This window comes from Periophthalmus magnuspinnatus, chromosome 22 (assembly GCF_009829125.3).
Source record: "Periophthalmus magnuspinnatus isolate fPerMag1 chromosome 22, fPerMag1.2.pri, whole genome shotgun sequence".
NCBI lineage: Eukaryota > Metazoa > Chordata > Actinopteri > Gobiiformes > Gobiidae > Periophthalmus > Periophthalmus magnuspinnatus.
Window position 1 is genome coordinate 27,896,648 of NC_047147.1, and position 25,804 is coordinate 27,922,451.

At 41.1% G+C, this 25,804-nt stretch overlaps 1 protein-coding gene across 1 annotated transcript in view; it reads right to left on the reverse strand.

Annotated features, from left to right (window-relative positions):
• clmna (calmin a) overlaps positions 1-15,828 on the reverse strand; it is a 92,052-nt gene extending 76,224 nt beyond the window's left edge. The window contains exon 1 of the mRNA XM_033988424.2: positions 15,269-15,828. Coding sequence (XP_033844315.1) covers positions 15,269-15,353 — 85 coding nt within the window. The 5' untranslated portion in view covers positions 15,354-15,828. The remainder of the gene's footprint in view (positions 1-15,268) is intronic.
• Between the last annotated feature and the right edge of the window lie 9,976 nt (positions 15,829-25,804).

A 25,804-nucleotide genomic window follows, 5' to 3' on the forward strand; every position in this document is an offset into this window, starting at 1 on the left:
GTCGACACAGATTTAAAACATTTAAAGACGACGAGAACAGTCTGTTCTTAAAGAGCCGTTTGGACGTCAAGGACGAAGCCACAGGTAAAAGGGACAGTGATTCTGTAGATGTGTGTTTTTCCTCCTCTCCTCCCTCCTCTCTCTTCTCTTCTCTTCTGTAGATGTGTATTTTTCCTCCTCTCCTCCCTCTCCTCCTCTCCTCTCCTCCTCTCTCTTCTCTTCTGTAGATGTGTCTTTTTCCTCCTCTCCTCTCTCTCCTCTCCTCTCTCTCCTCTCCCCCTCTCTCTTCTCTCCTCCTCTTCTGTAGGTGTGTGTTTTTCCTCCTCCCTCCTCTCCTCCCTCTTCTCTTCTGTAGGTGTGTGTTTTTCCTCCTCTCCTCTCCTCCTCTCTCTCCTCTCCTCCTCTCTCTCCTCTCCTCCTCTTCTGTAGATGTGTGTTTTTCCTCCTCTCCTCTCTCTCCTCTCCTCCTCTCCTTTCCTCCTCTTCTGTAGGTGTGTGTTTTTCCTCCTCCTCTCCTCCCTCCTCTCCTCTCCTCCTCCTCTTCTGTAGGTGTGTGTTTTTCCTCCTCCTCTCCTCCCTCCTCTCCTCTCCTCCTCCTCTTCTGTAGGTGTGTGTTTTTCCTCCTCCTCTCCTCCTCTCCTCTCTCTCCTCTCCTCCTCTTCTGTAGATGTGTGTTTTTCCTCCTCCTCTCCTCCTCTCCTCTCTCTCCTCTCCTCCTCTTCTGTAGATGTGTGTTTTTCCTCCTCCTCTCCTCCTCTCCTCTCTCTCCTCTCTCTCCTCTCCTCCTCTTCTGTAGGTGTGTGTTTTTCCTCCTCCTCTCCTCTCCTCTCCTCTCTCCTCTCCTCCTCTTCTGTAGGTGTGTGTTTTTCCTCCTCCTCTCCTCCCTCCTCTCTCTCCTCTCCTCCTCTTCTGTAGGTGTGTGTTTTTCCTCCTCCTCTCCTCTCCTCTCTCCTCTCCTCCTCTTCTGTAGGTGTGTGTTTTCCTGCTCATCGCTGCCCCCGGAGGGCGGGGTCAGTCTTAATAGCTTGTGCGTGGAGGGGGCGGGGCTTTAGCGTCACTGCAGGTTAACCCTTTCACTGCTAAATGAAAACACCTGGAGACAGATACATTTAAAGCCATAGTGTGGAGTATTTCAAGCAAAACCTCCACCAGAAAAGTTCCTCAGTGTACCTTTAACAGGTCTTACAGATGTATAGTATGTCGTGCATCATATGAGAGCAGCAAAAATCTATGTTTTTTTTAAAGTTCCTGTTTGTTCAACTTTCTGTTATTTGTGATATTTTGAGGATTTTTCATCATTCAAGAAACATCATCATTTTTAATCGTCTTTTCTTGGTTTTAAATTGTGAATCGCCATGGTAACAGTCCTAATTTTTCATCATTTCATCAAAGCGCTGTATAAAAATGCACCATTTATAGGTCACTGTTTCTATTTAACACAATAAACGCACTATGAGCTTTATTTTGTCTTTTAAATAACTTGTTGCATCGAGGTTTAACTGGACTAAACGTGAATGTTTCATTTTCTGCAGCTCCGTTCTAATAAAAAACAGATTTTCAGAGCAAAGCTGAGACAAAGGCAGAGCTAATCCAGGCTTACATCGCTCCACACAGGTTTATGTTTCAATGTGACATTTTAAACACAGCGCTGGTGTATTTTTAGGACAGGAAACGGCCTTTATAAACCCGTCTACAGGTTATAGAACATTTACAGTAATAAAGGAAAGGAAGTGAGGGTCAGAACTGAACCATGAAGTTATGTTTCTGCAGAAATCCACCCAAACAATACAGTGTGAACAGAACATTTAATCTGGACCAGGCGTCTGGAGAAATGTTCAAATCTGACAGTTTACACGAGATAAAAGTCAGGATGAAACCCCAGTCGACCTGAGTCACACCTTCTGGGAGAAAATATTTAAAACTATTTCTTTTATAAGTAAAAAGAATTAGCCGTAGCCTTCATTACGTCGCGAGCCAGACGCTGTTTACTGTTCAGCTGGAAGAAAACAGCGCTACCGTGTTTTTAGCGTTGGGTGGAAGACGCCATGTCCAATTTAAAACTTGAACACTGACGATATTCTGTGAATGGATCAATTCAAAACTAACAAAATCAGACCTGGCAGCAGCTTCTCCTTTATTTTAAATCCAAACTAAGCACAGCCCACTTATTTCACCGTCTAATTTTGCCTTATATTTCCCATTATTTATTTAATTAATTAATTTATTATATATTTTATATATTTATTATTACTGTTATTATTTTTTTTATTTAATTTGTATTTATTATTTTTATTTAATTTTTTTATTTTATTTTTAATTTATTATATTCTACTTATTTATGTAATTATGCAGCCAATATATTCAGTCTTTTCTATCTGATCTTATTTCACCTTCTAATTTTGTCTTAAATTTCCCATTATTTATTTATTTAATTAATTTATTATATATTTTTATGTATTTATTATTATTAAATTTTTTATGTGTTATTTTTATTTTATTTATTTTATTTTTTATTTATTTATTATATTCTACTCATTTATGTAATTATGCAACCAATATATTCAGTTTTTTGTACGTGACCTTGATATTGACGTATAATCTTTGGTTTTTCATCAAATCTGACTGTTAAGTCCAGTTCCAACCTAATTATTTATGCATATTTATGTATATTTGTATGTATATATCTTCCTCTTTTTTTTTCTCCATTTGAAAGTGCTGCTGTCCTGTTGTGTTTTTGTGTAATGTTTATATATGTTCAAAAGTCTTTAAAAAAATCAATAAAATGAACTGAATAATAAAAGAGGTGGAAAGATAAAAATCCACATGTGAATATGCAAGAATAAAGTATAAAGTATAAAGTATGTTACCTGAACGTGTAGGATTCATGAAATAGGCATAAAAAAACACACAATTTAAAACTATTTTATCCAGAATTGAGACTTATTTCAAACAGCTCGTCTGCCTCTGTCCTTATAAAACACCATCAGTATCATCTTGAGCTCCTGATTAAACATAAGACAATAATAAAACGTCGTCTCTGCCTCATCAACTTTATGCAACATGAGTCATTTTCCCTTTGGTCTCATTTAACAAACAGCAACCGCAAAGCCACCTGGGAAATCTGAGCATTTCCAGGAACACAGCCCCCGTTTCAGCGCCACCTCCGTCAGTCAAAGCAGGAGTCAAAGTGGATATTCAAATGGCGAACGTGGGCGTGCGGGCTCAAGATAGAGCCTCATACGACGACGACGACGAACACCTGCAGCCGAGGAGGAGGAGGCGAGGGAGCGGCGAGGAACAGGAGACAGAAAACAGACAGTTCAACGCAGACAGAGCCGAGCGCGTCTCAAATGAACCGCTCTGACCTGGACGAGCGCGGGTGGGCGATGTGCGGTCGGATTATTACTTTGCGGTGACGTTTGCGGAGGAAGTTCTACAGGTTTATCTGCAATTTAGCGTCGTCAGTGTTCAGCAAAAACATGACGACACACCGCACGCTTTAGAAAACACTGTCCAAACATGCTAAATGGGTTTAAAAGCACTAAACTGGAGAAACTAAACAGTAGAAAACAGAAGAAAAAGTACAAACACTGTCGAGAGAGCAGCTCAGGACCACAGTCTGCTGTTCAACTCCTTAAATCAAACAGATATAAGGCCGTGTCCAGCTTTAATCTGACCCGAACTGAAGAAAAAACGGCTTGGACGAGCAGACAAACTGATTTAATTTCGTGTTTTGCGGTGGGATTACACAGACAAATGGTTTAAACAACACATTTTTCAGAAGCCCGCGATCAAAACGAGCGCTCACGGTCCTGTTTAGCGGAGAGCTAGCTTTTGACGGTAATGTTATTTGAGAGCGACTTGTTTCACAGCACAAATCAGATCGTCTGTTGCAGTTCCGGCTAAGTCAGCGCTTTCTGGTCAGATTGTGCGAAAACAAACCTCAGATTAAAGTCTAATTTGAGTAACAGGGTGAGTAGCAGACAGAGCAGTGCCTTCGATTAGCATCACACCCCCGGGGAAAGTCAGCCGCACGACAGTTGCTTTAAAAATTCAAGTATATGTTATCTACAACACACTGCAAGTTCCTTTTCACGCACCAGCCTTTGACAGTTTGATTTATTTCATTTTATGACCGTGATTTAAATCTATTTACTGCTAAAAGTGCAGCTTGAGTGGACAGAAGAGCAGAGCCACAGCTACAAGGTTAAACGGAATAAAACCACAAGTGTAATTTCAATTATTCCAATTAGAAACGAGTAACTCTGAAACGACTGAAGCGTCCGTAAAGCCTCGTAATCTCCTGTCTCGGTGAAGTCTTGTTACGTACGAAACGCGCTAATCCGGGCGTTTAGAGCTCGGCAAACACGTCCTGAACTGTGCGTCACGGCTAAAAGAACGATCGATTATTTTCCCAAACGCTGGAAAATCAATGCATTCTTTTAGTGACCTTCTTTACCATTTAAATCCACTCAGGCCACATGTCCGTTTGTGCCGCGCGTCCGTCTGCACGCGCTCAGAAGGGGGAAATCCTACAGTTTTCCGGAAGTTGCCGTGGGCGCCACCGTCGTCGTTCGGGTTGGCGATCTTGACGGCTAAAGTTCTACAGGACTACAAATAGGACTGTCATGATAACACGTTTCAAAGTGCGATATAAAGCAGATATAACCACAAAAACTACTCTAAATTTACAATATAATTAAATAAAAACAAAAAAACAAGAGCTGCACAGGTTTTTGCAGTTCCACATTTTCTCTTTAACTGCTCTGGTCTCGATGCGTCATGTGACTGGAGCTGACGCTGTGGTGACGTCGCACTCGCTCAGTCCTCGTCTTTACGCGTCTCTGTTCTGCGTCTGTCAAACTCAGGCCCAGGGGTCAAATCTGGCCCGCGGTGTAGTTATATTTGGCCCATGAGTTCAGATTAAACGTGCATTAGAGCTGGTCCCCGGTGAACAGCGTGTGCACCACTGATACTACAGATCCCACAATGCTTTGGTTCTTGTTTTTGTTTTGTTTTTCCTTACACATAAATGCACAAATACACATTATCTATATGTGTAGATGCATGTACTCGTATGTATATGTGTGTATGTGTAAATATGTGTGTATTTTCTATGTGTATATGTTTTTTTTTCTCTTTTCTCTTTTGTTTCTATATCTGTATTATTATAATATATGTTTCTATTTATTTTTTATTGTGAAAAACATGAAAATAAACTGATACTACAAATCCCAGAATGCTTTGCTAGTGCGACTTATTAGCAACTGAGCTATTAGTCACCTCAGCCAAATTAATTACTACAGAGAGAAACATATTTTATTTATTTTAAAAAGAAACAAACACAACTGATGTGTCTTTTATTTCTAATTTAATTTCTCATGTTTGTAATATCAGGTTTGGGTTGTTCCAGATTTTGTGTTTAAATTTAAAGTTTGTTTCCGTCTGAAAAGGTTAAACGTCACACATCAGGTGCAGGGAATTTTTTAATTATTGAGTTTGTCCCGTGAATTTGTCTCAGTTTTTAATTTTGGCCCATTGTTAATGTGATTTTGACTCTGAAATTCTCTGGGACATTCACTCGTCTTTGGTCTGTGTTTGATCTAAATACAAAAACACCGGCAAAACAAACTCTATTATGGTTTGGTGACTGTTGGCGTCTTAAGGGGCGGGGCTTAAGTGCCATTTGGCTGCAGTAAATCGACTCTGCTTTACTCACATTCTGTTTTCTGTGCACTGCAGATCGTCTGGTGAACGTGTGAAACATGAGCCTCGTCATCACTTTTTCTGCTGGTTAAAACTAAACTCGAGCCCTGAGCAGAAAATGTGTTTTTATGTCGTCATGAAAAAGCAGAGTCTGATGCAGCTTTTGTGAGACGCTGATGTTTAAACTGTAACAGAGACGATTCTGTGTAACTCAGGACACCAGCATCATTGTGTTTTTGTACTAATCACAGACAAAATGTAGAATCTTCTTTTTACAATCACAGCAAATCAGGATCACGATCAAACGCTGTAAAAAAACGTGGAAAACTGCACTAAAAACATCAGCAAAACAGCAAAACCATGAAAGGTGAACCGCGATATATCGAGAGACGACCGTACCACAGGTTTATCGATTTTACAAGACTCAAAGTTCATCAGTTTCACAAACACAGGTCACAGGTCACAGGTCACAGGTCACAGGTCACAGGTCACAGGTGGCGTGAGGTTCACAGTCAGAATCCAGCAGCTCCGAGGGGCAGGGGGCGTGTCCTTTTAAGGAGCGGCGCCGCAGGTGGAAACTCAGGAGTGACCGGGCTCGTGTGGATCGACAGTCACGCCCTAACATGTCAGCCTCAGGGCAGCTGTGGCTATGGCCTTAATGATGTTCACAGAGGCAGTTTGTCGGGCAGTGGAGCAGAGGGCAGCGCTCACTGCTCCCTCTACAGGACAGTGATGGAACTGCACATGTTTATATAAAGAGACTGAGCCCAGAGCCACAGAGAAAAACACAAAACAGAAAACACATTTTATAAAGGAATAAAACTGAAGATGCGACAGGATTTGTGTAAAAACAAACCCAAACATAGGGATGGTTCATACTACTGTACTGCACAATTATACAAATAAATACAGAAATTACTACAAGGTATTCATGAATATACTGCACAAAAATGTAATATAAAAATGTTGCTGTTTATGTCATTAACTTGACGTCATCATTTAGAAATAGAGTTTTCAAAAGTATTAAAAATCAGACACTAAACTAGATCCTCATTTGAGCAGAAATCAATACTATCACGAAAATATCACATTCACAGAAATGAACCTTTACTGAATCAACAAGTATAAGACACAGAAACCAGGACTAAACCAGGACTGAACCAGGACTGAACCAGGACTAAAGCAGGACTGAACCAGGACTAAACCAGGACTAAAGCAGGACTAAACCAGGACTAAACCAGGACTAAACCAGGACTGAACCAGGACTAAAACAGGACTAAAGCAGGACTAAACCAGGACTAAACCAGGACTGAACCAGGACTAAAGCAGGACTGAACCAGGACTGAACCAGGACTAAAGCAGGACTGAACCAGGACTAAACCAGGACTAAAGCAGGACTAAACCAGGACTAAACCAGGACTAAACCAGGACTGAACCAGGACTAAAACAGGACTAAACCAGGACTAAACCAGGACTAAACCAGGACTAAACCAGGACTGAACCAGGACTAAACCAGGACTGAACCAGGACTAAACATGGACTGAACCAGGACTAAACATGGACTGAACCAGGGCTAAACCAGGACTAAACCAGGACTGAACCAGGACTAAACCAGGACTGAACCAGGACTAAACCAGGACTGAACCAGGACTGAACCAGGACTAAACCAGGACTGAACCAGGACTAAACCAGGACTAAACCAGGACTGAACCAGGGCTGAACCAGGACTAAACCAGGACTGAACCAGGACTAAACATGGACTGAACCAGGACTAAACCAGGGCTAAACCAGGACTAAAGCAGGACTAAAACTGGACTAAAACTGGACTAAACCAGGAATAAACCAGGACTAAACCAGGACTAAACCAGGACCTAACCAAGACTGAACCAGGACTAAAACTGGACTAAACCAGGACTAAACCAGGACTAAACCAGGACTAAACCAGGACTAAACCAGGACTAAACCAGGCCCATGGAGCACTATGAACCTACTGGACTAAACTATTTAATGTTGAAAATCACAGAATATTATCTAAATAAATAGTGTTTTTTTATCATCATCGTGGTATCGGAATTGGTATCAAGCACTGAATCTATTGCGTTTAACATTTTAACATTATGACACAACTTAAAGGTTTGAACGAGGAATCAGATCAAGCAAAGACGACGCATCACACAACATTCCATTGGCTTTTTTCACTGAGTTGGTTGAGGTCAGTTCGTTCGGTGCAGTGTTCAAAGACGATTTACAAAGATACAACAAAATAGATTTTCACTTGGCGTCATCACAGATAGTTATTTGTTTCCTGTGCAGTAATTTGCATAATGTATTTGGCACTGACCGTCCTGGCTCTGTATCTCAGTCCCAAACAATCCGTCCAGCTTTGAACGGGCATAAAAATCCTCACAATCTGCCATTTGATTAAAAAATAAAATGTTCTTATAAGTGTCTGTGAGGAGCCAAAGTACAAGTGGTTTGTCTTATAAGGATACGAGTAAATACGATTAAACTAAAACTAAACCTGGACAAGACCGAAACGAAGACTAAAACAGAACCGAACAAACAAATGAAGTCGACATCGAGAATAAATCTGGTGACGTTAACACAACCATCACTATAGTACAAGTTGTATTGTGTATTTCTGTCCCTGTGTCTCGGTGCTGTTTTTCCCCCTCAGTTCTGTGTCTGAGCCTGGAGCTGGGCGGAGACTCTGGCACCGCCCACTACACACCTGCAGCCAATCAGCAATCAGCTTCACCTGTGGAGCACAAAGCGACTGAGGATTCTACAAACTTCACCAGATCTACTTTTTGTGGTTATGGTCGTAGTACTCAGCTGGGTTTTCATGTTTTTTTGCCAGATCTACCCTGCACCTCCGCCTCCGAACCAGCTCTCCACAAGCGCTACGAACACCTCCACCTCTGACCCCGCGACCTACGACCTGCTCTGTCAACCAACTTTTACATTACCCTGTTTGTAATAAACTGTCAGACTTTTACCCCGACTATTTTCTGTATATTTTCTGTGTATTTTCTGTGTATTTTCTGTGTATTTTCTGTGTATTTTCTGTGTATTTTCTGTATATTTTCTGTACATTTTCTGTGTATTTTCTGTGTATTTTCTCTATATTTTCTGTGTATTTTCTGTGTATTTTCTGTACATTTTCTGTACATTTTCTGTACATTTTCTGTGTATTTTCTGTGTATTTTCTGTACATTTTCTGTGTATTTTCTGTGTATTTTCTGTGTATTTTCTGTGTATTTTCTGTATATTTTCTGTACATTTTCTGTGTATTTTCTGTGTATTTTCTGTGTATTTTCTCTATATTTTCTGTGTATTTTCTGTGTATTTTCTGTGTATTTTCTGTACATTTTCTGTACATTTTCTGTGTATTTTCTGTGTATTTTCTCTATATTTTCTGTGTATTTTCTGTGTATTTTCTGTGTATTTTCTGTACATTTTCTGTGTATTTTCTGTGTATTTTCTGATGTGTGGAGGTTGGACTGTGTCTGTCCTAAAAACTCAATAAAAATGTCTCAATATGAAACTTTTTACTACTACAACTACTACAACAGCTACTACAAGTGCAATTACTACAACTACAACAACAACAACAAATACAACTACTATAATTACTACTACTACTACTACTGCAGTTTGTGCTGCTGAAGCTGCTGTACTTTTCTCGTACTCGTTCCTTTCGCTCGTGTCTTTCGCTGACAGAGGCTATTTTCCTCTGGTCGTTTTCTGAACCGGTGACTGCGCCGTTATGATGCATTTTGCTCGTCTCGTTCCTCCACACGCAGCACAATCCCGTCGGACGCTGTGCCGGCGGCGTGCGGGGCGTGCGGGGCGGGCGATGCTGCGGCGGGCGCCTGCACACACTCTGTTATGTAACGCGCTCGTCCTGGTCGTTGTTTTAAAGCTGCGAAAGAGACGAGGAAAAGAACGAGGGATGACACGGAAAGACATGATTGAAACGAGGGATGAACTGAACGAGAGGCCCAAGGTGCAACGACCGAGCGACCCCACAACCCGGTCATTAGTGACAGAGAGAAAAGAGGACGGGGAGAAGAGATAATGAGGAAGAAAGGAGGGAAGAGAGAGAGGGAGGGAGGGAGGGAAAAGAGGACGGGGAGAAGAGATAATGAGGAAGAAAGGAGGGGAGAGAGAGGGAGGTGTTCAGGTCGGGACAAAGGGAGCTGTAGAATGGGGGCAGGAGTGAGAAAGGAAGGGAGAAAGGGGAAAAGAGAGAGGGATGGGAGGATATGGAAGTATGGAGAGAGAATGTGAGAGGGAAAAGAGAGGCCGGGGGAACGAGAGAAAGGGATAAAGGAGAAAAGATGAGAGAGAAAGGAGAGAGAGGGTTAAAAAGTGAGACAGAGACGAGGAGAAAGAAAGAGACGGGGTGTTAGTGGGTGAAAAAGGATGGAGAGAGAGAAAATCAGATGGGAGGAGAGAGGGAGAGAACGAAGGACAGATGGAGAGAGAAAAGGATAGAGAGATGCAGAGGCGGAGCGGTGCAGGTTTGTTGACAGTTTCACACGTGTTTGGCTCCGGGCGCAGGGTAATGAGGCGAAGGCAAGCTGAGCCTTTGAAAGAGACGGAGAGAAAGAGAAAGAGCGAGAGAACGACTTACGAACGACAGCAAAGACTCAGTGAAGCGCTAGAACTCGACTCAACGGCAACTGGTGCGAGTCGAGGAAGAAAAACAGACGTGTTCCTGCTCCAAACGGATAAAAGTCTCGTCTTTTCCGCTCTGGATAATCGAGAACGTCTAAGTTTGTGTTAAAATATTTTTGTGAAGAAATACACACAAAAAAGAAGCCAAAAACTGAAATACGCAGGTGAAGTGAACACATTTTAACATGAAAAATATGATGAAAAATGCTTCTTTTCTCCATTTTTGTCACATAAAAACAAACTGTCGCCTTTTAAATTAAATCTACTTCTACAAACAGTCAAATACATAAATCTCTTCACTCTTCACTCTTCCGTTTTCACCCCAGCTCCTTCAAACCGCCTCGTATTTGTCGACCCGTGCACTTCCTGGATACAGTTTCCACGGCGACGGTCGTTATGTAAACGTAACTCGACGCCGCACCGCTCGCTTCGCCGCGGTCCACTTTCACGACGCGGCGACGAGGGCGTTTTTAAACAATGTCCCTCTTAGAACGGTTTAATTAAACTGAAATAAAACACCCCGAACCGGCGAGTACACAACGGGAACGCAATACCAGAAGTACTTGAGAAGATGAAGTACGTTTTTACTGCGTGTCGTTACACTTTAGACTCTCTGCTGCCTGTGGAGAAATGTTACTCTAAATCTTCAGAATCTGGCGGCGGTAAACGGGAGACGTACAGCGGGTCAGAGCGGCGCCGGACAAAGTGACCGGTGTGTGATCAGCGGCGAGAGGAAACCCGGAGTTTAACGTGTTTAATGTGATTATTCAGAGCTCACTTTGCTTTTATTCTTATTACAATGTGAAACGTGAGCTTTTAATACGACGAAAGCTTTTAAAATAATGAAAAAATACCAGCGTCGTTATGAATATTATGTGTTTTAATGAGAAAAAGTCTCAAAATGTTTGTCTCACGGGGGTTATGTTCTAAAAAGCTTTATTTTTTACATTATTCTCTCTGTTTTTGTCTGTAAAACCCCTCACCACACACTTTATACACTTTTAAACACACTCTTCCTTCGTCTTCCTTCTTTTCTTTTTCTCTTTTACATTTTCTTTTTCTTTCATTTTCTTTACTTTTTCTTTATTTCTTTTCCCTCACCACACACTTTATACACTTTTCTCACACATTTTTCCCTCTTCTTCTGTTTCCTTCTTCCTTTTTCTTTCTTTCTCTCTTTTTCTTTCTTTCATTTTCTTTTTTTCCTTTTTCTCTTTCTTTCATTTTCTTTCTTTTTCTCTTTCTTTTTTTCCCTTTATTTCTTTTTCTTTCTTTTCCCTCACCACACACTTTATACACTTTTCTCACACATTTTTCCCTCTTCCTCCTTCTTTTTCCTTCTTCCTTTTTCTCTTTCATTTTCTTTTTCCTTTATTTTTTTTTCTTTATTTCTTTTTCTTTCCTTCCCCTCACCACACACTTTATACACTTTTCTCACACAGGCGTTAACATTTTCTCACATTTCTCTCTCGTTTAAACACAAAGTTCAAACCTTCGTAGGCGTCTTTGTCGGTGCAGAACGTTTCATCGACATTGTGGGTTTTGTCGGGGAGAAAACAAATTGCAAACGTACAGCACTTCAGAGTCACACTGAGATCCAACGTTTATGAAAGGTGAACCGAGATATTATAAGTTGAAACCCATGAATATGATAAATAAAATAGATGTAATGTTCTTCCACTGCTCAGATTAACGTTTTGGACCAACGGGAACTTTTTATGCAGAAAAGTTGCACATAAACTAGAGGTTCTCCAGTTTAACCTCTGGGGCCTGGAGTCTGCACAGGAGAACATCACATTTTGGGTTTTCTCGGCGACAATACGACGTTTTTTTCTGATCCTGGCGTCACATAAACTGAAGAGTAAAACATTATATTTAGATTCAACATGGACTTTGTTAAACGCACACGTCTGAACTTCAAATGAGACACAATTCTTCTTTCTCATTTTGTTTTTTACTTTTACAAATGTTAAATCTTAATAGTTTTTGTAAATCATTATTCAAACGTTCTACCAAAAGATTAAAACGTAAAACAAATGTCGTCATGCGTCACATTTTTCTCATAATAAAAGATCGTTCTTAGTTTTTACTCATCATCAGATATAAAAGAAACAAAAAACTAATGAATAAAGTCATGAAAGAGCTCGAGTCTGAGGAGGATAAACCGCCTGTTTTTGTGTCAATGAGCAAAAACCTCCACACTGTCTGCTCCATGTGTCAGGAAGGGCATCTGACATAAAAACCTGTCAAATCACCGCACAGCGACGGACGAGGTGTTTTTATTGTACAGGAGGAGATTTAAAACAGGATGTAAATCACTTTAAATTATTAGTGAAGAAGAAGAAGAAGAAGAGGAAGAAGGAGGAGAAGAAGAAGAAGAAGAAGAAGAGGAAGAACAAGAAGAAGAAGAAGCAGAAGGAGAAGAAGAAGAACAACAACAACAACAAGAAGCAGAAGAAGGAGAAGAAGAAGTAAAAGAAGAAGAAGCAGAAGGAGAAGAAGAAGTAAAAGAAGAAGAAGCAGAAGAAGAAACAAAAGAAGAAGCAGAAGGAGAAGAAGCAGAAGAACAAGAAGAAGCAGAAGAAGCAGAACAAGGAGAAGAAGAAGAAGGAGAAGCAGAAGAAGAAGAAGCAGAAGAACAAGCAGAAGAACAAGAAGAAGCAGAAGAACAAGAAGAAGAAGCAGAAGAACAAGAAGAAGAAGCAGAAGAACAAGAAGAAGCAGAAGAACAAGAAGAAGAAGCAGAAGAACAAGAAGAAGAAGAAGCAGAAGAATAAGGAGAAGCAGAAGAAGCTCGATAAACGTAAGTGTAATCAAACAGGTGTTAGTTTGTGTCGTTAGCGCCTCCTTCAGACAGATTTAAGAAAGTGTCCAACAGGAATCTGACCAGAACTGAAGACGAGCAGATAAAACTTTACGTCCTGTGATAGATTTTCATTTTTCTTTTCCTCCGGCTCAGACATGGACGACTCTGTGATGTTTTTAAACGATTCTGAAGCGTCTGAACGTCTAAACATTCTTCGGTTTGAGAGTAAAACGTGTTTGTCCGTCACATAACGCGTTTCTCGATGAGCGTCTCTGTGTTTGATGTGGCTCGGGTCTGAACACGGCGTTTCTTTCTCTTCGCCGCAGTCATTAAATCAATTCCTTCCACTTTTATGGGCCAATTGTTGTCGGCGTTTGCTGCGTTTTAGACCAACAGCAGAAGGATTTTCTCACACAGTTTAGCGACACGTTAAAATCCACGGGAAAAAAAAAAAGCCTTGATAAACTTGTAAACAAAGCGGCGATTTCATAACTTCTATTTCTGCTCCTCCGCTCGCTCCTACACGTGTGATGTAATCTGCTCGTTTCAAAAACAGCGTGGGACGTGACAACAGTTTTAGAGCCTGAACCTGTCGATACAAAGCGAGACGAGAAAATGTGAATGAAAAGAAGCTGCGAGAACAAATTAAAGCTCCATTGTGTAACTTTTCTTTGGGGCGTTCAGCTTTGGAGCCGCTGAGATGATGTTGTTGTTGTTGTTGTTGTTGTTGTCGTTTTACCTGGAATGTTCCACAGAGCAGCGTTAAATCGTGTCCTCTGGTGTTTTTTTATTGTGTAAGAAAAGTACACAGGGTCACCTCTCCACAGATCTCACCTGTAACTCGGCTCGAGGGAGTCTCCATGGAGATATAAGTTTAATGCCACACGGTGAAACATTCTGGGCAGAAGAAACAACAGCAGAAACAGTAGTTGTAGTACTAGTAGTAGCTGTGGTTGTAGCAGTAGGTGTTGCAGTTGTAGTAGTAGTAATTGTTGTAGTTGTAGTAATAGTTGCAGTTGTAGTAGTTGTTGTAATAATAGTAATAGTTGTAGTAATTGTTGTAGTAGTAGCAGTACTAGAAGTTGCAGTTGTAGTACTATTAGTAGTTGTACCTCCAGGCTACAAAATCTCCATGGAAACAAGACGGAGGCTGCTCCATAAAAGTTCCAATGTGCAACTTTAAACGGCCACAGAAAGTGAAAATAAACCTCTGGATGTTTAGATCTTTGGTCGTTCAGTCGTTCGTTTGTGGATTTGGACAAAGTGAAACTGACTCATTTTACACAGAATCAGAAAAAAGATTCAATTAAACCGACTGGAAATGAACGAAACCGGAACAAAAACCACAGAACGAGAGAAAGACTCAACACAGAAACGATCTGTGCAAAGAGAAAGTGAAGAAACGATAAATGAGTCAAGAAAAGAAGAACATCACAACACAAGAACAGAAGAAGAGAAGAAGAACAGAGGAACAGAAGAAGAGAAGAAGAACAGAGGAACAGAAGAAGAGAAGAAGAACAGAGGAACAGAAGAAGAGACAGACCAGAGCCTCGTGTCAAACTGTGATGTAAAATGTTTGTCTCTGTTGATGTTTCTCTGGATTTTTACAGCCTCTACGTCACATTTATATAAAAAACACAGATTTAAACAGTAAAATAAAATAAAATAAAAGCATCAGCTCAGTCTCAGTCACGTGACCTTTAGTTCAAACTCATCTGTAAAACTCTGAGTCTGTGTCTCACAAAAGGATCCACGCTGTAAAACTATCCCACAGCTCGTGTCTCCCGCGGCTGTTCTTCCCCCTCGCGCTTTGTCCCGTCCACACTGTCCCCATAAAGACACAGGACGGTCCCAGAGACAAAGAGACAAAGAGACACAGACAGAGAGACAGAGACACAGAGACAGAGACACAGATCCAACCTGAGACTCAGCAGCATCTTCAAACTTTAACTCTCCATTTTCAACTTAAACACGAGCCAAACCCAGACCCACGCACAGCCCCACGCGCGCTCTCCACGCTCCCACGCGCGCACAAACCGCACTAAACCCTCCGGACGGTGGCGCTCTTCTTACCTTGGAGGTTCTGCACGCGGATGTCACTGATTTGACCAATTAACTCCTCTCGTTCAAACCAGTCCTCCCACTCGTGTCCAGCCATCTGCAGCCGCGGGACCAGAGCGCGTGTCCCGGGAAAGAGCTCCTCCCCGCGGGGCGCAGGCGTCCGAGCTGCCGCCGGTGGTCCCGGAGGTGGAGGTCCCGGAGGTGGAGGTCCCGGAGGTGGAGGTCCCGGAGGTGGAGGTCCCGGAGGTGGAGGTCCCGGTGGTGGAGGTCCCGGAGGTGGAGGTCCCGGAGGTGGAGGTCCCGGTGGTGGAGGTCCCGGAGGTGGAGGTCCCGGAGGTGGAGGTCCCGGAGGTGGAGGTCCCGGAGGTGGAGGTCCCGGTGGTGTGTGGAGGTGGTGGAGGTCCTGGTGGTGCTGCTGTGGCTCGTGTGTCTCGTGTTATTGTCCACGCAGACGCACAGGGCCACGTCCGCGCGGCGCTAAAACTGAAGAAAAAGGCGCATTGTGCGTCGTCCCGCTGCGGGTTTGATCCCGACGAAACTGCGGAGAAAATGAGGAGCCGGAGATGAACGAGACGAGCTGTGAACGAGTCCTGCACCTGGTTGGTGTTTGAGGCGAGACTCCGCCCCCTGCGCGCGCTCTCTCTCACTCGAATCTCTCTCTCTCGCTCTCTCTCTCTCGCTCTCTCTCTCTCTCCTGTTTCTAGCCCGATGTCTCTCCCTCTCATTCTCTCTCTCTATCCCTCATTCTCCCTCTCTCTCTCCTCTGTTTCTCTCCTTCTTTCTCTCTCCCTCCCTGTCTCTCTCTTTCTCTCTCATGTTTCTCTCTGTCTCTCCTCCATTTCTATCCCCTTTTCTCTCTCTCCCGTTCTTTCTCTCTCCTCTGTTTCTATCGCTCTCTCTCTCATCTCTCTCTCTCCTTCTTTTTCTCTCTCTCTCCCTCTCTCTCTTTCTCTCTTCTCTGTTTCTATCCCTCTCTCATCTCTCTTTCTTTCTTTCTTTCTTTCTCTTTCTTTCACAGAATCTTTCTGTAAATCTTTAGAGCAGCAGAGTTTTACTCGTCTCTGAATCAAAGTGTTTTACATGAAGGACCCACTCCCCTGTCAAGTGTCTTGCCCAAGGACACAACAACAAGGATGTGACATTTCAGCCGATGACGCCCAAGAGCGGGATTTGAACCAGCAGCTCATAACCTGAGCTCACCCACTGTGTAATGTATAAAATGTGAAGTCTGCATCATAAACCTGTGAGTTTAACAGTTTAACTTTTATATAATATTTATTTGTGACATTTGGTTGTTTATTCGTCTTGTGGTGATTTGACACAAACATTTCCGCGTCTTCTTTTTTCTGTGAGACACAAACGTGAGACAAACTCAGGATCATTTAACGACAAAAGAGTCAAAAGAAGAAAAATCAAAGAGGAAAACTGAGAAAACTCAGAGGAAGAAGGAAACACGAGGCCCAAACGTGACACTCGACCCACGACACGGAGCTCGGGGCCATTACCCACAATCCCACAGGTGTTTTGAGCCTGACTCCTCCTCCTGGGTCAGTCTGGCACAGGCAGCAGCTGTGACTAATAATAATGACCTCACTGATAAACAGCACTAAAAACTGTCCAGGGGTCGTGACCTTTGACCCCTGAAGACTCATTTGGACCTGGTTTCCATGGGAAAAAAAACAAAACACTGTGAGCCACAAATACTTTTTGACGTCCAAAATGAAGATAACTCTGTTTTTATCTTTAGTTCTGCTCATGACGTCCATGAAGAGAATCGACTTATGAAATATTATTTATGTGAGCCACGAAAAATAAGAAAGTATTATTTTATTTTAATATTTCATGATCACAATAATCTTCCAATTTAGAACTACAAATAAAGAAATAAAATACACTTCAATTAAATATTATTACTCTTCTCCAAAGTCACGTGTGTTATTTTTATTAGTATATTATTTTAAGAAGTACAAACATTTTCAACTGTAAAACTCATCACTGTTCCACAAAATACTGTGGAACATTCCAGTCAAAAAGTTACACAGTGCAGCTTTAAGGCCCTAGTTTTCGATCACGATAAAAAACAGACGAGGATTAAACCAGAAATCGTACTTCAGGATACTATATTATACTTATATTCTACTTCAGGATACTATATTATACTTATATTATACTTCAGGATACTATATTATACTTATATTCTACTTCAGGATACTATATTATACTTATATTATACTTCAGGATACTATATTATACTTATATTATACTTCATGACTGCAGTAATAAGACAGACGCTCTGAAGTGTGGTGTCGCTCCATCTCCACAGATTACACTCGTTTATTATTGATCCACTGTTTCGTCAGGCGTCCCCTCCACAGCGGGGGCCATTTTGAAGACTTTTTACACCCAAAAGATGTAAGATTTAGCTCTAAATTATTAATTGTTATGGCAACTGTCCTAATTTATCATCATTCTGAAGCCTGAGGATGTCAAAGGTGAGCAGGTTTGAACTTTGAGAGAGTTTAAACGAGAGAGAAATGAGAAAGAGAAGTGTATAAAGTGTGTGGTGAGGGGTTTTACAGACAAAAACATAGAGAATTGTACAAAATAAAGATGAAATAAAATGTCCTGGAATAAATACTGACATGACTTTATCTCTTTAAAACGATGTAACTTTTTCTTTCCAAACATTTTTTTTGTTCAAATTATCGACTGATCCTTTCATTTTGACTGAGACCACGATGTTAAACAGGATTTAGACGCGGGTGCAGTGATGTGATTATCTGTTTCTTTTGGCTGAAACGTTTCTCTCCGACTCCGGTTCTTTCCGTTGAAACGTCTCCCGTCGGTTCCTCGTGTCAAACTCGTCTCGTCTTTCGTCTCAGCGTCGGTGCAGCTTTTGTGTCGGTTGGAAATTTCACTTTTTCACTGAAATGTTTTGACTCGCCTCTTGTGAAACTGACAGTAATGTGGAGCAAAGGATCATGGTCTATGTCAGGGGTGTCCAAACCAAGGCCCGGGGGCTAAATGCGGCCCTCGTTTTTGACCAGGAGTGCACTGACATTATAAAAAAAATCTCTTCCGCTCATTATACATTGTTGAACTTTGCTGATTTGAGACGATCCACCTCTGATGTTCATGTCGAGAGCAGGATCTGAACCACCGACCTTCAGATCAGAGACAAACGCTCTACCAACTGAGCCACTGATGAACGTGAGGTCAGCGTTAAAGCCTGGATCTATGTTTTTTTTAACACAATAATTACCGTACGAGGCTGGTTTGACTTTGAATTCAAATATTACGAGAGAAAGTGGAGGAAAAGGACGTAACGAGCCGCTGTTTCCTCTGACAGGGTTTTAATTAGTTTCTCTAACGCTGCACAAATTGAAAGAGCACATACGCTTTATTACTTTAAGTCATTCAAACGGCAATGGATATTTTAGTCCCACATAATTATATAGGAATAAAATATCAGATAAATCACAATTTAAAAAAGGACATTTGCAATTCTGCTTAAGATCTGACTCATTTAACCGGAAATAAAGACGAGAACTCACCAAGATGTAGTTGTTTTTTTATTGGTAATAATATAAAAACAAGTGCATCCTGAGTTTCTTTTCTACTGTATTTCCATTCTGTTCTGTTTCCAGGTGAACAATGTTTAATCTGCAATGAAATTTTCAAGAGAGTACCTCAGTATTTGCAAATATTTCCGTCTAAATGAAGTTTTCATCTCAAGAAAAAGGTCCAAACTTGGTTCTAGACGCGTCCTGTGTCTGAACCCGCACAGTTCAGCCCAAATCTGTGCATATGTGTCTATAAATACATCCAGATGAAGGAGGGAAAGAGGAAAAACAGAGAGAAAGAAGGAGAGAGTTTCTCAGAGGAGCACAGGCTATTTGTGCGCTGACCCACATTGTCTTATCGGCACAAGTAATGAGCCGCCAGTACTTTGACTAACTTTACTATGAAGTTGCAGTTTTACTTGCAACTTGATCACTCGCAGACTCGCTGGTGTAAGATTCTACTGAAGTCACAGCTGCCCCGGGACAAACTGGGAGAAACGAGGCTGTTGATTTGTGACATTGGTTCCGTCGACCTCCACCAACTCTCACACCGCGAATCTACAGCCTCACAAAGATCCACAGAGAAGAAGAAGTTCCTCTCAGACCCATCGTGTGCAGCACTGACTCCATCACAGACAATGAGGTCAAACGTCTGAAGACCGTCCTGGCTCCTCTGGTGGACGACACGGAGAACCACACGGAGAACCACACGGAGAACCACACGGAGAACCACACGGAGAACCACACGGAGAACCACACGGAGAACCACACGGAGAACACGGCAGAATTTCAGATGTGACTTCTCTTTTCACGTGTATTTCCACATCAGGAGCAGTGGAGGCAGCAAAGAGGAGGCAGAGAACTAAACTGTCACCTGACCAAATCTGCAAAAACGGCTGGAAATTTGTTTAAGTACCACATATTTCCAGTTCAGAGTAAACTTCTACAGACAATTCCTCTAGGTACTCCTCCCACAGATTGGTATCGATATGTGGACGACAACTGGACTAAAATCTAAATGCTGTGGATCCAAACATCAAGTTCACACGAGAAGAAGCCAAAGAACAAACTGTCCTTTTTAAATTGTGCGGTAACAACAGGAGAGGACCAAGAAGTTTACAGGAAAAACACACACACTGACCAATACCTGCTGCTCCAAAATGAAACTTCAGTAGATCTAAACGAGCTAAAAAAAATAGGATGACTGGGAATCTGAACCTAGAAGGAGAGGTGTAACTGTTCCTTACACAGCGGGGGTGTCTGAAAAAACGGGATTCTCAAACCTAAACTGGTTCAGCCAAAGGACAAAACCCTGAGACACAAACAAAGTGATGTGTCTACTCCGTTCAGTGAAGAGTGCAGTGAGAAACTGAACAGCCGCTCCATCACAGAATGAACCAACAGCGTCGAGAGAGCAGCTCAGGACACAGTCTGCTGTTCATCTCCATCTCAAAGACACTCACCACGAAAGAAGAAGAGAGTGAGGGTCAAATCTCAGAGAAAATAAATGGTTTGAGAGGAGAGTTTAAGAAGATATTTTTCTTAAGAAAGACAATCCTTCCTACAACTCTATCCTCAGACCCAAAACAAACAGGAACAAGGAGAACAATAGGTGGCCATTACAGGATGAATGGGGTCGTTAAAGCTGAAACTGGAGTAGTCAGCTCTTCAATTCAGACAGATATAAGGCAGTGTCCAGCAGAAATCTGACCAGAACTGAAGAAGAAGCGTCTTGTAGGAGTGAAGACGGGTTAGTGACAGATTTAGTTTTTAGTTTTAGAGAAGGAGGACATGCTGGAGACGCTCAACAAGATGAAGGACAAACTGGAGCGAGAGACAAACGAACTGAGACAAAACAAAACATCAAGTGGCCGAACTGCACTGCCAAATCACTCTCCTGTTTGTTTTCAACCTTCAAAAATGTCTTTCAAAATGAACTTCTACCTTTTAGGACATTTAACATTAAAGATAGTCCAGTTTCTTGCTTCAAAGTGTGAGCTCCAAAAGACCCGAGATGATCCCAGACAGCAGGAAATCACAGGAAATCTACACCCGATTCAAATTCAACTCAATGTCCAGCTTTGTACTAATGTTCTAATCATTTTCTTCACACTTCTCTGACACGATACTTAGTTTATAGACTTATCGTTCAATATGTGACACATGGAACAAGCATTTTTGTGGTCGGTATTAATCCTGGAGACTTTTTCTTTGCACTCGTAGGAAAAGTTTGGTTATTTTTCTGTACTTTGATAAGATTTGAGCTGTAGATGTTGACGTCTGTGTGTCCCTCAGTCGTCCAGGTCTGATCCAGAGCAAAAGACGGAGTTTAAATCTGTCAAATCGCTGTAGGAGTGAAGACGTTTGGCTGTTCGTCCGAGCCGTGGCTCGGACGAACAGCCAAACGTCTTCACTCCTACAACGATTTGTCCAGTTGACAGATTTAAAACTTCATCTTTTGCAAGAAATAACCACTCTCAATCATATTTAGCTTCCAAAATCAAACACAATCACGCATTTTCAAGCTGGTATAGCACATTACACATCATTTCTAATCCATTTCTCTGCTTATTTACTTCCAAATCCAGATTTACATCGGAAAAACTACTCAACAACTTCAGAAATGACTCGAATACAAAGCTCCTCTACGCTCAACAGTTGCAGATATTTTCCTCTCTTTCGTTTGCAGCAGGAAACAGAAACGGCCGAGGATCCCACACAGAGGCCGGCAGAGGCAGATGTTTCATAATCCACCTCCAAAAATGACTCACCGGGGCATCTGAGCTACTGAACTTACATCTTAATCCGTGTGCGCTAAAATCTCTAAAGTCGAGTCTATTTAAAAGCCACGTGCTGCGTCTCCTGCTGTAATCCAATCACTCTGAATAAACAGGAACAATGTAATGTAATAATTACCACCATAAACGATCGACCCACGCCATCGTTTATCCAATCAGACGTCTATAACCCAATGTTTCTCAAACTGTGGGTCTCGGGAAGGAAATGGTGCAAGATTTAAACAACGAGAGGTCAGTGGTTGCAGCATTAGCCTCCAAACAGGTCAGTAGTTAGATCCCCGTCCAGTCAAACCATGTACATGTTGTTATTATATCCTTGGATCATTTATCACTTTATGCTGGAAATGTGTCATTTAAAGTCTTATATTACACAAAATGGACTCTCGTGAGCTTTAATCTATGTTATAATAGTGTTAGTGCATCAAAAACAGACCTGGAGTTGTGTTTTGTTGTTTGAGTCACACTCCCCAAAGCTCAAAACGCTCTGTTCCACCTTGTGATGTCATCAAGTGGGAGTTTTCAAGTGAACAGCTCCTTTTACTTTCAGTTCCTTCCTTTTTCTGTCTGTGTTTGTCTTCGTCTGTTGTGTATTTTATCTGCATTGTGTCGTGAATAAAAGGTCAGGACACGGTGCTGTTTTAATCTGTGTGAAAAACCACGGCTCAACACGTAGAGCAGCTCTACATGGACAGAAGTCACATTAGCATCTCGAAGCTTCTGTCACCTCATGTGTCCAGTTCTGTGTAATAATCAAACAAAACTCATACAAAACTCACACAAAACTCATACAAAACTCACACAAAACTCATACAAAACTCATACAAAACTCTCTTTGGTTTTATTTTGGTCTTAAATGTTCATATTAACCCTCTATATGATCCTGGGGTTCATTTGTTTTTGTTATTTTTATTATATATTTATTTTTTGTTATTTTGAGGTTTGTTTGTTTTTTAGTTTATTTTCTTTATTCTTTTAATTATTTTGAGTTTTTTTGTTTGTTTTTTTTTAGTTTATTTTCTTTATTCTTTTAATTATTTTGAGGTTTTTTTGTTTTTGTTTAGCTTTTTTTTGTTATTTTTTTATTTTGAGTTTATTTATTTATTTTTATTTTTTTTAATAAACTGTGTCCTCTCTCTGTACCTGCTGCAGTCAGAATCGTCATTTTTGTCTTAAATGTTTGTATTAACCCTCCATATGATCCTGGGGTTAATTTGTTTTTGTTATTTTTATTATATATTTATTTTTTGTTATTTTGAGGGGTGTTTTTTTTTGTTTATTTTTTTTATTCTTTTAATTATTTTGAGGGGGTTTTTGGTTTAACTTTTGTTTTTAGTTATTTTTATTTTTTTTATTTTTTGGTTATTTTGAGTTTATTTTTATTTATTTATTTTTTTAATAAACTGTCCTCTCTCTGTCTCTGCTGCTTCAGTCTCATTTTGGTCTTAAATGTTCGTATTAACCCTCTACATGATCCTGGGGTTTTTATTTCACTTTTGTGTCTGTAAATTGAGATATGAACATTAATAACAGACAAATCAGACGCCTTCTTCGCTCCTGTTAGCGTTAGCAACAGGTTTGATTGACAGCGTTGCTAAGCTCCTGATTGGCTCGTTGGTTGCTATGATGCTCGTGGTCAGACGTCACACTCTCTTTGTCCACTTCTTGAAACAGACCATGGGTTAAACTTGATCATTTCTGTGGTAAAACATGAAACGTTTAATAAATTGTATAACGTGTCCTGTGTTTGTGCGTCTCCATAGTAACGTGTGTCATCGTGTCCTTGTTTATCTTTGGTTTATCCGGTGGGGCATCTGCTCTAATTGCACACGGGGAATGCCGGAATGCCCCAAATCCAGGCGTTTATTCGAGTCTCGCTGCAGGAGCCAAGAGGAAGCACAGCAGAGGGTTTGTTATTGGTTTAGTGACTGATTTAGCCTCATTCATTTGTCACGATTGAGCGGCGTCGCAAACACAGTCCTTGAGATTAAAAGGACGACGGCTGAAGGAGCGTTTGATAAGAGCAGACGAGCGCGATACGAGACTCAAGGAAACGGAAAGAATAAACACAGATCCCTGGATGTGAAAGAGTTTTGGTTTGTTTGAAAAAATGTGTCTTTTGATTTCCACAGTGGCCTTGACTGTCGTATCAAACCACAAAGAAACTACAAGTTTAGAGTTTAGATACATAAATAAGATAAAGATGCACTATGGAACTTTTCTAGTCACCTGTTTTTGCTTTGCCGGGAATTTTTCATAGTTTGGCTTCAATTAATTTATTCAATAACAGGAGTTTTTATCATAGACCAGGGTTAGGGTTTTCACTGAGGGCCACAGCAGCAAAACAGTCGCTCTCAAAGGGACAGATGTAAAATAAAATAAATGTAACTACTTTTTTAACTTGTTCATTAACTGTTTCTGTATTTATTTTTTTACTCAAGTTATAAATATTGCATGTGCATTTCCATAGATGTAAAAATATGGCTGTATAACTGCATATCTACTGATTTCCTTCATTTTAAGACAGTCATACCTTAAATTTATCTTGTTGTGGGCCACATAAAATGACTTGGGGGGCCACATTTGGCCCATGGGCCTCGACTTTGACACATGTGTTATAGACTACAATAAAAACATGTCTTAATGCAAAAGTAAATACATGAAACTTGAAAAACATGGATTCTTACCATAGACTGTAAATATAAATGCACATATCTAACCTGTTAGCCGCCGCGCTCCAAACAGGAAGTGATCATGTGTGCACTTCCTGCTCCATCAACTCTCGTCATTCTGGTCTTAAATGTTCGTATTAACCCTCTACATGATCCTGGGGTTTTTATTTCACTATTGTGTCTGTAAATCAAGATACAAACATTAATAACAGACAAATCAGACGCCTAAACCAGCCGTGCGCACAGGAATGAACGTTACCTTCAACATCCTCGCTCCTGATTGGCTCTTTTGTTGCTTTGACACTCGGTTGCTATGAAACTGCTCCAAATCAGCCGCTATAACCGCTCGAGCCTCGATGAGCTTCATTTAACTGGAGCTGAACGCTGTGGGTGATGTTGGAGTCCTTTAGTCCACTTTTATATTATACCGTCTGATTCTTACTGGGACCGGGGTCACCTCTCCCCAGATCTGACCTGTAACTCGCCTCCATGAAGTTAAAATCATTCAGAACATGAGGCGAGGCATTATAATCTCCATGGAGACGAGCAGGACACAGCAGGCCAACGTTATAAATGACCAGCCTGATGTATTTGGTGAGATTTCCAGAGACAAAACGTCGCTCGAGTCTTTTGTGTAAAAACGATTAAAAGTTCAGAAGTTCTTCACACTTCACCGAGCTCTGGACACACACACACACACACACACACGTGACGTCGTATCAGTGTCAGTTCAGATTATCAGGAACATTGTGTTGTGTTTGAGGACATTTGTGACAAGTCCAGATCCATTACAGGAAATCAGAGATAACAGTTTGTCCAATCACAGCCGCCTCCTCCAGCGCCGCCTGGTCCCTGTTATTTCTATCTCTCTGCTGCGTGGGCGAGAGCAGCGTGACTCATATACCAACGCTTTATTTTTTTATTTTTTTATTTTTCTGCAGCTATCAGTCATTTCTAAAGATGGAAGGATAAACTTTAAGTGCACATGACTTAGTTTGGACGAATCATTTCACCAAAACATTCATTTCTAACGTTTTCCTCGTCACAAACAGACCTGGAGTTGTGTTTTTTTTGTTTCATTTTCTCATGTTTAATACACAAACACACACTAATAATAAAATAAATAAAGAGTTAAACATGTGGGAATGAAACAAAACACAACTCCAGGTCTGTTTTTGAGGAGGAAACAGCTTTAGATCATGACTTAACGCTGCAAGAGTCACTTTTGCGTAATACAGGACCTTTAAGTGTTACCTAGCAACCACAACTCACTACTTCCTATATATTTGTACTTTTCATCACAGTTTTCATTGCACAAACAGTCACTTAACTGAAGTAAAAGTATGATAAATATAAATAAATAAATAAGTACTGTCTCATCAAACCAAGTCAGAATTATAAAAAACATAAAACTCCTTCCACATGAGAAGCAGGTCAGAGATGGAGCTGATGGAGCTGATGGAGCTGATGGAGCCGATGGAGCCGATGGAGCCGATGGGGCCGATGGAGCCGATGGAG